The 14,128-nt window shown below is 34.6% G+C and overlaps 1 protein-coding gene across 2 annotated transcripts; it reads right to left on the minus strand.

Moving 5' to 3' along the window:
* Positions 1-801: 801 nt before the first annotated feature.
* cercam (cerebral endothelial cell adhesion molecule) lies at positions 802-13,907 on the minus strand. 2 transcript variants are annotated; one of them, XM_058790351.1, is made up of 13 exons: positions 13,327-13,433; positions 13,174-13,222; positions 12,239-12,349; positions 11,973-12,090; positions 11,568-11,702; positions 10,203-10,407; positions 9,868-9,987; positions 8,267-8,343; positions 8,084-8,190; positions 7,842-7,974; positions 4,982-5,109; positions 4,599-4,802; positions 802-1,929 (listed from the first exon to the last, which is right to left on the minus strand). In XM_058790351.1, coding segments are annotated over exons 2-13 (1,575 nt in total). In that variant the 5' UTR covers positions 13,176-13,222; positions 13,327-13,433; the 3' UTR covers positions 802-1,694. The 2 variants fall into 2 exon arrangements, with proteins under 2 accessions (XP_058646334.1, XP_058646333.1); XM_058790350.1 differs by lacking the exon at positions 13,174-13,222 and having other exon boundaries at positions 13,327-13,907.
* Between the last annotated feature and the right edge of the window lie 221 nt (positions 13,908-14,128).

Here is a 14,128-nt window from a genome sequence, read left to right on the forward strand (position 1 = left end):
TTTTGTCATTTCTATTATTCTTTTTTAAACATGTCTATATTTGTTTTTATTAAGTTTGAGTTTATTTAGTTTTAGATATTTTAGTACTTCCGGCTTAAACTAAACGAAAATGGCAAATGTTGCCTTTAGCAACTATCTGAAATAAGTATTTATTTATTGTATTTTATTTCAGTTAATGTTTATTTTTAATGGTAGTTTAATGTACTTAATCTTTTTGTGAATAAAAATAATTGGTAACTTTATTTTAAGGTGTCCTTGTTACACATGTTACATGTACTTACTATTATAATAACAATAAATTATGCATAATTACATGCAAGTAACCCTAATCCTAACTCTAACCATATAGCAAGCACATGTAGTTAATTAATATTAGTCAGTACTTAAATGTATAAGGACACCTTAAAATAAAAGTGCAACCAAATAATTTGAAAAAAATAAATAAGTCCTAGTTAATTACATGCTCAAAATAATGGGCACTCTAGAAAACCAAAATGTTGTACTTTTGTACTCTTACCAATAGATGGCGATATAACTGCAGCAGAGCTAGGAGCTGGACATAAAGAAGTCTTTAAAGAAGTCTTTATTGTCCCTGCTGGAACTGAAGGGAAATTACTTCCCAGAATGTGTAGATAAATCAATTTAGTCGAATTATATAACACCTTATGATTATATTCTAGCCCTAACTAGTAATGGGTTTACTACCTCAGTATTTATTCTCCGTCTGAGAGACAAGAGAAGAAAATGTCTGTGAAGATCAAATACATGTGACTGACATCCAACATTGTAATTTTTCAAAAAACTTTTTTTATTTTTTTATTTCAAAAACAACCAAATTTTCCAAAACTGCCATCCATACTCTTATCATGTCATTTCATTTGGTCCTGCTGTTCAGTTTGGAGAGACACAGAAGGAAATAAGACAGGGAAGAGAAATAAATAAGAACAAATGACTGTGATGGGAACAGAGAAATTCCACATGAACAGCAAAAATGTACCAAAGAAGAAGAAAAAAAACTTCTTCCACACACCATTTCTAATATACACTAAGCTCTGTTTGTTCGATTGTCTGAGCATGATAGTCCTTATGACGGCTGTTTAAACTTCCATAAAAGCTATCAAATGTCCTTTTTTATATAGTTAATAAAGAAAAATTACCTAATAGAAATGCAAAATTTGCTTAATCCATACCAAAGGATGGACAAAAACATTCTCCTCAAATATATAATAAAACATTTTTCCTCTTGAATCGTGGTCAAATATAAGAGTCATCAAATGTATTACAGCCTATTGCCTTTACAGTTCTTGTTTTCCAATAAAAAATGTTTTCTATTTTTAACATTGATTTTTCTCATTTTCTCATTGTTGGACTTGTGCTGGCATGAAAACATGTCTTAATATCTTTCATATTAATGTCTTTTATTTTACGAAGTAAGTAAATGTATCTTGTTAAAGATATTTAGATTTTTTTTTTTACTGGAAAACAAGAAAAATACTGAATAAAAAAAAGATTTTTGTTGTTGTGGAGTGAAAATCTCTTCCTAAGGATTGGTCCCAGGTCTCCCTCGTCTCTTCCACAGTTTTGAGGTCTCCATGATGAGTGACATTTGCCCTTATAAAGAGCTGCTCACTCCTAATCCCTCTGCTCTTAGAAAATGCCCATTCATGCCATTCATGTGGCTTTGGGGCTGCACTTCACAACTCGTCCTTGTAGGTGGCGCTCTGCAGGCCGGCCGGTGGCTGAGAACCCTTGAGAGTTTTATGCGAGCCTCTCCAGTCCGTGCGCACATTGTCGTCATCCCACAGCGTAGACGTCTCTGTGTCGCTCACCCACTCCGGGTCCCCGGCATAATGGCAGGGCTGCACCAGAAGGGGGTGTGTGGAATACGCCATCAGATTCCGATTGGGAAAATGGGATTTGTAGTCCTCACTATTGAGAGAAAACACCAAAATAAAACTCTTTAGTAACTTGAGCTCTTATGATTATAGGCTTTAGAAAATAGGGTACAAATATTTTCATGTGACGTCACCATGCACATAAAATAAAACAAATTAAAATATTATGGTAATTAAACTACATCATATTTTTTTAAAATCCCTAACCATAAGTGTAAGCAATAATATAATATAATGCCATATTTTATTCCCAAGTACAAGCAATATAAATATACATACGTGCAATACCATAAAATAAAAGAAGCAAATAAATTAGAAATGAAAAATAAATAATATTATAAATATATATGTATATATATATATGTGTGTGTGTGTGTATATCTGTAAATTATTTTATCCTACTTTATTATTATATATTTAAATCCATATTTTATCCTGAAACGTCAAAAAACAAAAACCTAGCCATAAGTGTTAGCAATAATATAATTTAATAAAATAACCAGGCAAGATCATTAATAATATAATACTAATAATATAATATAATATTAAAACTATATGCATTTACACTATATCCATATTTTATCCTAATGTTAAAAATCTCCTACCCCTCAGTATATAATATAATATAATAATATAACTTATAATTGAGAACTATATATATATATATATATATATATATATTCCTGTGTTAGTCTATAAATTTTATAATTCTATGAATTCAATAAATTCTCATTTTATCCCAATTTTAAAAAGTACTAGAGATGCTTGCATTACAACCTTTCAAAGGAAAGAGGTCACCGCTTATCTATTTAATGTCTCTTTTGGATCCAGAATCAGATGGCAAATTACTTTAGGGCTCGTGCTGCTCGACTTTACCCCAATAAATGAATAAAAATATCAATAACTTTCAGTAGAAGCCTGAAGAGGTACTTCATGTACTGAGGGTAAACGTGTGTAGTGGGCCAGCTGGCAGAGGGCCCTTGGCTTTGTCAGACCTGGAAGGAGAGCAAAGCGGCAAACACTGGCTAAAGTAGCTACTAATTTAGCTGGAATGCATAACGGGGAAGGCAGGGCAGGGTGTTTAAAGGGTTAGCCGTCAGCGGGGCAGCAGCAGCACGCCGGATCGCTGGAAAGATTGAATAACGCTGCTCTGATCTGTCTCTGTGGGGATGAGGAGCTTCAGGCAGGACAGGCCAAGCAAAATGAATAAGAGTCAGAGATGGAGAGGAAACGGACAGGGGAAAATGGATGGCATCACGCCAAGCCACAACACACACACAACCACTCGCGCTGAGGAATCAAAGCTAATGCCATCTCAAGATCTGGCTTCTTTCTTGGCTTGAGTCTTGACTCTCTGTCTATAAAAATCTAATGACTTGTACAATTACGTAGTTAAGAAACTGCGTAGAGGTAAAAAGACCAAACACACATTTGTGGTGAACTATTTCAGTCAGTCCTACTTTGCAAAAATATGAAGTGCTTTTCCAGGAGAATTGGACAGTATGCATATGTCTTTATGGTGAGAATGCATACTTTCTCAACTAAAATTAGCAACATTATTCTTCAAACACCACAAATCATTCACAAAACCAACAGTTCTCCCAAAAATGAAAATTTGCTGAAAATGTATTCACCCTCAGGCTATCCAAGATGTAGATGAGTCAGTTTCTTCATGGGAACAGATTTGGAGAAATGTAGCATTACATCGCTTGTTCACCAATGGATCCTCTGCAGTGAATGGGTGCCGTCAGAATGAGAGTCCAAACAGCTGATAAAACATCACAATAATCCACAAGTAATCCACACCACTCCAGTCCATCAGTTAATGTCGTGAAGTGAAAAGCTGCGTGTTTGTAAGAAACAAATCCGTCATTAAGATATTTTAACTTTTAAGCCGTTGCTTGACTTGCTTCTGTATGGAAGCCTGTTACCTCCACTGAATAAAACATTTAAAAGGTAACTGCGCCATTTTATCTCACCCTTCTCACTTTTTTTCTCATAATTGCGTGATACACACTCGCAATTCTGACTTTTTTCTATACAACTTGCAATTGCGAGTTAAAAAGTCATAATTGCGAGACATAAAGTCGCAATTCTGAGAAAAAGTCAATAACCTTTTTTTATTCAGTGGCGGAAACGGGCTTCCATACTTCTGGCTAGAATATAGTCCATAAAATAAATAGTGGTTCCTCCTATGAAAAAAAATCCATCCCCTGTTGTCTTTCACATCAAAAGCTACCGCCATATTTGTTTAGAACTGTTTTTGCTTGTAAACAGTGCTTGATCTGTGTAGATTTCTTTCCTGATTCAGACAAGATGACTTTTTCACTGGAGAAAGCAATATAATGAATAGAGGACTTGTATTTTAGTCAGAAGCAACAGTTTGAAGTTAAAACGTCTTAATGATGGATTTGTTACAAACACGTAACTTTTCACTTCACAAGACATTAACTGATGGACTGGAGTCATGTGGATGACTTGTGGATTATTGTGATGTTTTTATCAGCTGTTTGGACTCTCATTCTGACGGCACCCATTCACTGCAGAGGATCCATTGGTGAACAAGTGATGGAATGCTACATTTCTCCAAATCTGATGAAGAAACAAACTCATGTACATCTTGGCCTGAGGGTGAGCACATTTTCATTTTTGGGTGAACTATTCCTTTAAAATTAGTTTAGGCCTGAATACTGTCTTACTCACTTGGGGTGCTTGTCATACATGATGGGTAGAAACTCATCCACAGGAAGCATCTTGGATATCGGTTCGGCGTTGAGGAGCTTCTGAGCTCCCTGAAGAGAGATGGCATAAGACAGCGTCCAGTAGGAGTAATCAGCGTATACCAGGTTCCTCACATTCTCCACTGCAACTTCCTCTTCAAGGTTCACCTTCTTCCTGCCCAGATATCTGCAACAGATCACCACAACAGTTAAAGACACCTGATGGGGTCGCTATATCTGTGATGAGTTTCACGGTTGGATTACACATGCATATTTTAAATAAGGATTTTAAAAAGTCTTCCTTATAACTGCAGCTAAAGCAATATTCTGATTCTGGTTTCTTCTAGTTATGACTTTTTAACTCACATGATGTCCCAGTCTAGCTCCACCTGCTCCACCTCCTCCATCAGCCGCATCAGGCGACGTTTAATGTTGGCTTGGAAACGCACGTCATCCTCAAAGATCAGTGCCTTATCTAGCTGCATATCTACCATCTATGAGCGACATATGGAAAATCATTTTGACATACTAAAAACGCAGCATATTTCATATTGATTGAATTATTTTAATATAGACTACCATTCAAAATTTTGGGGTCAGTAAGATGACAACAAAAACAAATTAATACTTTCATTAAGCAAGATGCATTGAATTGATCAAAAGAAACAATGAAAACATTCACAATATTACAAAAATTTATATTTTAAATACGTAAATGTTATGCTTTTGAACTTCATATTCATCAAAGAACCCTGAAAAAATATTATCACTGTTTCCACAAAAATATGAAGCAGCACAACTGTTTTTAACACTTATAATAATAAATGCTTATTGAGCAGAAAATCAGCATATTATGATTTCTGAAGAATCATGTGACACTTCTGGAGTAATGATGCTGAAAATTCAAAATATTAAAATATATTCACATAGAAAACTTTTAAATTGTAATAATATTTCACAATATTACTGCTTTTGGCAGTATTTCTGATCAAATAAATTCAGCCTTGATAAGCATAAGACATTAAAAAATCCTTGCAACTCCAACCTTTTCAATACATTTTAAAATAAAAAAATAATACTGTAAATTCAACACTTAGGACAACTAAGTCATGCTTAAAAATGTCTGTATATCTCAGCATTAGTATTCAATATATTAAGTTCTTTTTTAGAACTTAAAAGACTCCATTTGTTAACATTAGTTGACTACACTAATTAACATGAACTAATAATGAAAAATACTTCTAAAGCATTTATTAGTCTTAGTTCATGCTAATTTCAACATTTAGTAATACATTATTAATTCAAAGCATCTGTTAATATTATTTAATAACCCTCAACTAACATTAACTAACAATGAACAGTTGTATTTTTATTAACTAAAATGAACAAAGATGAATAAATACTGTAATAAATGTATTGTTCATTGTTAGTTAATCTTAATGAATGCATTAACCCACGTCAACTAATAGAACCTTATTGTTAAATGAGTTACCGATAACAAAATATCAAACAAAGTGGCATTTATTTAAAGTGCCCCTATTATGGATTATGAAAGGTTCATATTTTGGTTTTGGGAGTCCCCAACAACAGGTTGACATGCATGCAAGGTCAAAAAACACTTTCATTTTCTTATAAAATGCATTTATTTTTACCTTATTTGCTCAACGACTCCCAAACGATTCGCTCAACGATTCATTTTTCCAAACTCCTCCTTTGCGTGACACTAATCTGCGGTGATTCGTCCGATTGGTCGATTTTATTTAAAGCGGCGTTTGTGAGCGCAGTGCTGCGTTGTGTACAGCGTTACCGGGGAAACAGCTATTTTTACGCTCCAAAAGCGGCACCTAGTGGCAAAGAATGAATTTGCATTTTCATTCAGACCAACTCGAAAATCAAGTTTTCCTAGGTCTGCGCGCGCAACAAGTGGGCGGGCAATATGCTAATGTTTCATGTTCAACATGAAACGGCTTGGGATTCGTTCTTAGAATGATTCGTTTCAATGATTCAGAGTCGACTCTAGTGTTGTCAAAAGACCCGGTACTTCGGTACCAAGTCGGTACTAAAAAAGTGAAAACGTCACGGTACCAGGTTTTTTTAAGTACCGGTGGTACCGAGTACCCGGTCAACCCGGTTCTTGACGCGTACGGCCCTATGATTTCCGCGATGCAGAAAACGCGGACGGAATCTCGGAATCGGAATCCAGTTATAAAAAACGGAATTTACAGTTTAGCACGGAATGTCACGGAATTTGTCAAAGTTTGGATGAATTAATCAAAAGTAGGTCATTGCACTTAAATCAAATCGCGACGTGGACTAGTATCTGTAAATATTAAGCTGCAAAAGTCGATTCAAATATGAATCCCGCATGTTCTGCGAGTCTCTGTGTGAGTGAATGAATGGCAGAGACGCGCGGTTTTTTCTTTTTTTTACTACATACACTGAAGCGCGCCTGACGCTCGCGGTGATTCATCATCTGCCGTCTCAATGAGGACATAAATACATAAACAACATCTACAGAACTGCTCTGAGAGTCCCCTCGCGAACATTTTACCGTTTCATTGAGTAAAACCAGCGTCATATCATATAGCTACACAGAAATGTAAAGGTATTCACGGCAACCCGTCAAAATAAAGGTTCATCTTAAAGACATTGTGCCAGAAATATAATTTTATATATATATATAATTTTTATTTTTATTTAATTTTTTAAAGTTGTCACACAATATTTCTTCCATATTTTAATTTTAATAGTAAATCCCCTTTATTTACCAAAACAATACAATGTGTTTAAATTTAATTAATTAAAAGACAAATTAAATTTGGGTGAAACTTGTTTACTGTTTTTCATACTTTTGTTATTTGCGGAAAAACTTGAAACACAATTTAAATAAAGTATAAAGAATGGGATTGATTTTTGTACATTTTTATTTTTGTTTGACTTTATTAAAAATAGTATGTTTTTTTAAAATTAGCATCTGGTACCGAAATTGGTACCGAGAACCGTGGATTTTGACTGGTATCGGTACCGAATACTGAAATTTTGGTACCGTGACAACACTAGTCGACTCTTTCTTTTGAGAGACAATAACTTTATACACGGTGCACTTTCAGATTTAAAATTTTGCTGGATGTTTTCATTCACTTAGAGCTGCATTACACACTGCATGAAAGGTCATTTAAAAAAATCCATATTAGGGGCACTTTAAATAGTTTTAGGGGCCACTGACCTCTTTCCAGATGTAGTAGTGGCTGAGGAAGCAGCCCACCTCTCCCTTGGTCAGCGTGCGACCGGAGAAAGGGTCATAGTAACCAGGTAAGAGATCGACACCTAGAATCTTAATATCGCTACTGTTCAGAGCTCTGCAAGCACACACCAGTGAAAAAACTAAATTATTGCTCTTATCATGATCTGCAGATATAAAGATAGAATGAATAAAGATTCCTCTTTGGAGAAAATGTCTGTACTTACGCTCCATCTACAGCATCCACAACTTTGGCATCAATCTCTAGCTCATACAGCGACCATAACATCCTGTCCCTGCGGTCTTGACGTCTGCGCAGGTTTATCAAGTAGATCTGAGGTGAACAAACACACGTGCTAAATGTTTCACTCAAAGCAATTGTAAAATACAGAGTATGCACTCAACTTTACCTCATCAAAGCCCATGAGATCAGACTGTTTGGGAGGAACGTGGACATAGCGAGACAAGTACATTGGCGGCCCATGGACTGTGGGAGAAATTACTTCAGTTAGGACACAAATCCTCGACAATGATTCTGTTCGATTAAGGAGCTAATCGCTAATTAGCACCAGATTAGTTCAATCTTCACATACAGTGGGGTTCAAAAGACTGAGACTGAATCACACAAGAAGCTCTTTAGGACATTTTATGCTACATGTTCATAGCTATGGAAGCAGAAAATGTTATTGTTACTTTTTCCTCATAATTGACTTTATATCTTGTTATTGTGACTTCATATCCCATAAACTGACTTTATATATTACTACAACTACAACTTTTATCTCATAGTCTGACTTAATATCTCACATTTGTGACTTCAATTTCATATTATAATGTTCATCTCATAATTTCCCTCATATTTTTTTTCTTATTCTTGTCAGTTGCCACCCTTGTGAAAAAGAAATACACTTTTGCAAATTTTAAAACGTGTACTAATTTTTTAAAATGTATTTTAAAAGATTTTTCTTATATGCAAATTGAATGTAATGTTTTCAGACACCTAATTGCATGTTAGTTACAATTAAATTCAAATGTTTTACAGCTTAAATTTATATTCAATTCAGTTAGCTGAAATTCAGAGTGTTTTTTCACCCACTTATGTAGGACCTATGTACATATTTATATAGAGTTTCATAATTACTTCTATTGTCTTCTACTGTCAATGTACTGTACTATTCTACTTCTACGGTCTAAAATATACTTTAAAGTCATTTTTATTGAAATGTATATGTCATGTATTTACATAAATTTGTAATTACGCATATGTATTGATAAAGGTGCAATTTAATACATTTAAAATATATTTACTGTAAATGTAATATCAAATAACACACTAGAGTTCAAATTATAGTCAAGTACTTTACATGTGCTTTGGTATGTTAGTCAACACATCAAAATAAATTGTACTTCTAAAGTGTATTTCTTCAAAGCATGACAAAAATGATTAAAACATAATTATTAAAATATACTTATATTTTATTTATATACTTTATTTATATAAAGTAAAATGCAAAATATGACATTATGTAAAGGTGCACTTTATAAAAGTGTATTTCAAGGTAGATCACTCAAAAATACATTTATTCACCCTAATGTTGTTAGATCATCTTTGAAACAAAAATGACAATATTTGTATTTTTATCCCTCTGTTTAAAGTCCAGGTAACCAAAACTTTAAAAGACCCAAAAAGGTCATAAAGTGTTGTAAAATAAATCCATTCAAATCTAGTGGTTTGAAGTCTTGTAAGGACATATAATAAACATATAAAGTGGCCTTTTATTTCACTATTATTATAGAATCTGTAAGTACTTTTTTTTACTATACTTTAAAGAAGTACTATAGTTGCACATTTAATACAAGTGCATTTCTTTTTCACAAAGGTCATGCTAGCTAGCTTAAGTGCTGTTATTAAAGTGACATCTTAAAATTGTACATTTTTCAAGTTATCGCTCAAGTTTTATTCTAATAATATAATTTAATTTTAAAAGATCTAAATGTCAGTGTTACTCACTCAAAGATTCCAGGTAAAGGTGGACAAAATTGATTCGATCATCCTCCACGGTCTGATGAGGCTTTGCAGGTACGTTCAGATACCCATAACGCTCCTTGTTGCACAGATACATCTGAACCTCTGTGAATTATATCAGATAAATAATGTCAGAAATTTTACTCAGTCCATCTCTTTCCAAAGCTATTTGACTGTCAATCCTAAAAAATGTTACAGTCAGTTGGACACAGGGAAGAATTTTTCCCTCAATCCCTCCAAACTAAATCCAAATGTTAAACTCATCATATTGCGTAAGATAAATGAGATACGCTGGGGTCGTCCAGAAGGGGGCGCCATACCTGATATTCGGCAGGAGAAAGCAAAAACGATGATGTCGTCAAAGGGCCAGGAGTAGTCTTTGTGAGGGGGGTGAAAGGACACTTTCTTGGTGCCGCCTTTGCGCAGGTCCAGCAGAATAGTGGAGTGGACCATTGGCACGGGATAGCAGCCCAGCCTTTGACGTTGCTTTGTGGGGAAGTACTCAGCAGTACGCCGATAGTAACCCTGAGACAGACAAAAAACTGAACAACACAGCCAAAGGACAAAGTGTTTGAGCAAACAGACCTATAATGAACTGTTATCCTCAAATGTGATGTTGTATTTCTTAGGAGATATTCACTTAAACTGAATTGAGAAATTGTTTTGTCACACTGTTTAGGCACAGAGCTGTAGTGTGCTTTGTGAAATGTGATTAATGAATCAGTTTGTTTGGACAATTCATGTAAATTAACCCATTTAAATATGAATCACAGATTCAATTTTCCATGCAGAAGTTCCAATGCAACATTTCATGTCTTTTTGTAGCAAAATATTTAGTTACTTATTTGGTGAATGCTGTAATGTAGGTAAATATTTATGTAAATTATTTAAATTGCTGCAAAAATACTATTGAAATGTTTGGGGTTGTATAAGAAGTCTCTTATGCTCCCCAAATGCTGCATTAATTTGATGAAAAATACAGTAATATTGTGAAATAATATTACAATTTAAAATAACTGATATCTGTTTGAATATATTTTAAAATGTAATTTATTTCTGTGTTGTAAAGCTGAATTTTCAGCATCATTACTCCAGTCTTCAGTGTCACATCATCCTTCAGAAATCATTCTAATATGCTGATTTGATGCTCAAAAAATTATTATTATCAATGCATTAAATTATATATTTTTTCCTGTCCTTTGATGAACAGAGGGTTCAAAAGTATAACATTTATTTGAAATACAAATCTTTTCTTAGAATATACATGGCTTGACTATTAATGGCTGACATTTCTGATAAATTAATGCATCTTTAATAAATAAAAGTATAAATTTCTTAAAAAAAATAAAAAGACTGTGACCCCAAACTTTTGAACAGTAGTATCATACACACACACACACACACACACACACACAATGAAGTTAGTTACTATCGTCACAACTAATTAAACTATAGTTATTAGCTTGACTAAATCACCAGTAGTCTATAAATGGAGAAGATAAACTTTAAAGTAGTTTCTCCAGTGCTGTTAATATTATACAGCAACAGTGAAAGCAGATATGGCCACTTTATTGATGTGGCATATTGCAAGATGAAAGGTTAGCTATCACTCATTGCGTTGTTAGAACATACACATGTACACACACTCATACACATGTCCAAACTGGAAATTCATTGCACTGTACCTGTGGAGTGATGCCACACCAGTAGTTGGAGTACGCTGACTGTGAGTCCAGCATGGGGGCAATGACTGACTTGTTTTCCGCCATCAGTAGATGCAGTGTGTTCGGGTTAGTCAAAATGTTGTCTGTGTCTGAATACTGCAGATGAGGAAATAAACACAAAGAATGACACCTGACAACACAATCCTAATTATATAATTTAATAGTCATGATATTAACAAATATAAAACACATTGACATGATATGAGCAAAAATAATTCCACAATTCATATTTATGACCCTAGTAGGATCTGAACCTCCATGAACTTTGAAGAATTTTGACCTGATTTAATTTTTTAAATACTCCTGGTATATATTTGAGCATGTGTGATCCAAAATTGGGGTTTATATGCTCTAACTGGGTCATACCAGAATGTAGTCAGCCCAGCGTTTCTTGGCAAAGTTCAGCGCTGCCTGTTTGAGCTTCATAACATACTCATAGCGGCCGTTAGTCCAGTGCTTGGGCCCCAGCTCACCTACATAGGACCTGTGCAGATAAAATAAACCAATTCAAGCTTCAGTGGTAGCACCTAAATTTCAAAAACTTGAAAAAAATAATAATACATTTTTAAAAGTACAGTTTTAACAGCACAAAGTATCTGCCATATGTTCATGTTGTGTGATGATCATCTCACGTGGGTTTATCTGAAGGTCTCCACTCAATATAGTGATATTGTGTTTGCATGACAGTGAGCCATTCTCGCAGGATTGCTGTCGTGTTGTCAGTGTTGTGGTCCGTCGCTGCCCTAAAGGAAACAATAAACAGAAAGACAGGAATTAGGTACAGTAGTGATATTAGTGTCACTAAACTGCATCCACCTGAACACATACGAAGGCACTCAATAGATTATACGTCTTTGGCCATGCTTTATGATACAGTGCACATAAGTATAAATCTAACTAAGTATGTGAGCATTTACATGCATTTATATGTTTTCTATAAAGTCATGTGGTGCAACCACCATTCATAAACATACAGGAAAAAACAACTGTGATATCATGGAGTGGACCTGTGAAGACCCTCATTACAGTGACCTTTTTATGACAAGGCAAAGTTAGTCCAGGTCATAAAATGTCAAGTGGTGGAACTCCCCAAAAATGTAATGATATTTATGAATTTATAATTCATGATGTTTGTAAAAATACATCATATGTCTAAAAAATATCTAAAAACTTTTTGGAAAAATAATGATTATGATGTGTACGCTGATTTGTTTAAGGTATAAGGAAAATATGGCATTTCTTGATAGTTGCACCACATGACATTTTAAGTCAAATTTAAACTTTGAAAGATTTTCCTTTTTTTTTTTTTTTACTTGGATGCTCTTATTTGTCAGTGACCTAAATACTGAGCAATGCAAATTAACTACAAGAACGAACATCTCATAACTAATTTTTCTGTTTGCAATGTAGCATTAGACTCATCATGTCCATTTTAATCAGAAAAAAAAAACGTTATTTAAAACTACTTAATCATGCACTACATTCTTTTTACCCAGTTTATTTTCTAAATAGTACGCTGTAGAAATAAAAATGAATGCATTTAAGTGCATAAATATAAAAAACATACATCCCGAACGTTATTAGTTGGGGGAAGGGGTCTGCTTTTGAGGGAAAGTCTGAAAAAGTAAAGGGGAGGAGGTGATTGAATGCGAATAAGATTGACCTTTTGACATCTACAAATAACAAGAAAGCTTAAACGGCAGAGAAGGAAGTCACCTACCAGATAGAGATGCGCTCTTTGGGATAGTTTAATCTCTCGAGAGCTCCGAGGTAGTAGGGTAAAGAATGAGCGGCGTTCCGAGCGATTATAGCTATAACGACCGTGGGCGGCTGCATCTTTGACTCTTCAGTATAATTTTCCTCTGTAAAGTAACACTGTGCTACCGCAAGAATGGTACAAACATTTATAATCCAAGATAACATGGCTGGATTTCGGTGGTCCTCTGCGTCGTTGCACAAACAGTCCCATCCGCGTCAGCAGCTGTAGGAAAGAAGGCTCTTCCCTAAACTTCACACTCCCCCTCAAAATCTCCGTTCCCCCCGGAGGAGCCAACGTGTTCTGTTAGCTGGGTTTAAGTTACAACTTCCGTGTGAGGATTTGTTCTTCGAACTGTTACGTTTTATGTTCGCTGTAACGTTTATGATTTGGAATGTTTCACCGGAAAACATCGACGTTCTTTTCTGAAGCCCAACTGTTACATTTTTGAATGTTAATTGTTGCGTTAATGTTTCGCTACATTGTTTCACAAGCCAAAATGTTTCAGTGCAGTATGCTGACGTTCATTTGAGTTTTTTAGTCACGAAGAGCAACACTGACTTTCTTTTTTTCTCGTTTTTGTGGCAACCAAAGAAAGAGTCTGAACCACTGCCATTTTAGCGATTTTTCTGTCGAACTAAATCACTGACAATAACATAGATTGTTGAGCCTTTACGATGGAATTTTGTCATGTTTACCAGAGTACATTTCTAATTCCTTAAAGTTTTTTTTTTTTAATATACATTCTCTATGGAAGAACAAAATC

Source organism: Onychostoma macrolepis, chromosome 10, assembly GCF_012432095.1.
Source record: "Onychostoma macrolepis isolate SWU-2019 chromosome 10, ASM1243209v1, whole genome shotgun sequence".
In the NCBI taxonomy this organism is placed as follows: domain Eukaryota; kingdom Metazoa; phylum Chordata; class Actinopteri; order Cypriniformes; family Cyprinidae; genus Onychostoma; species Onychostoma macrolepis.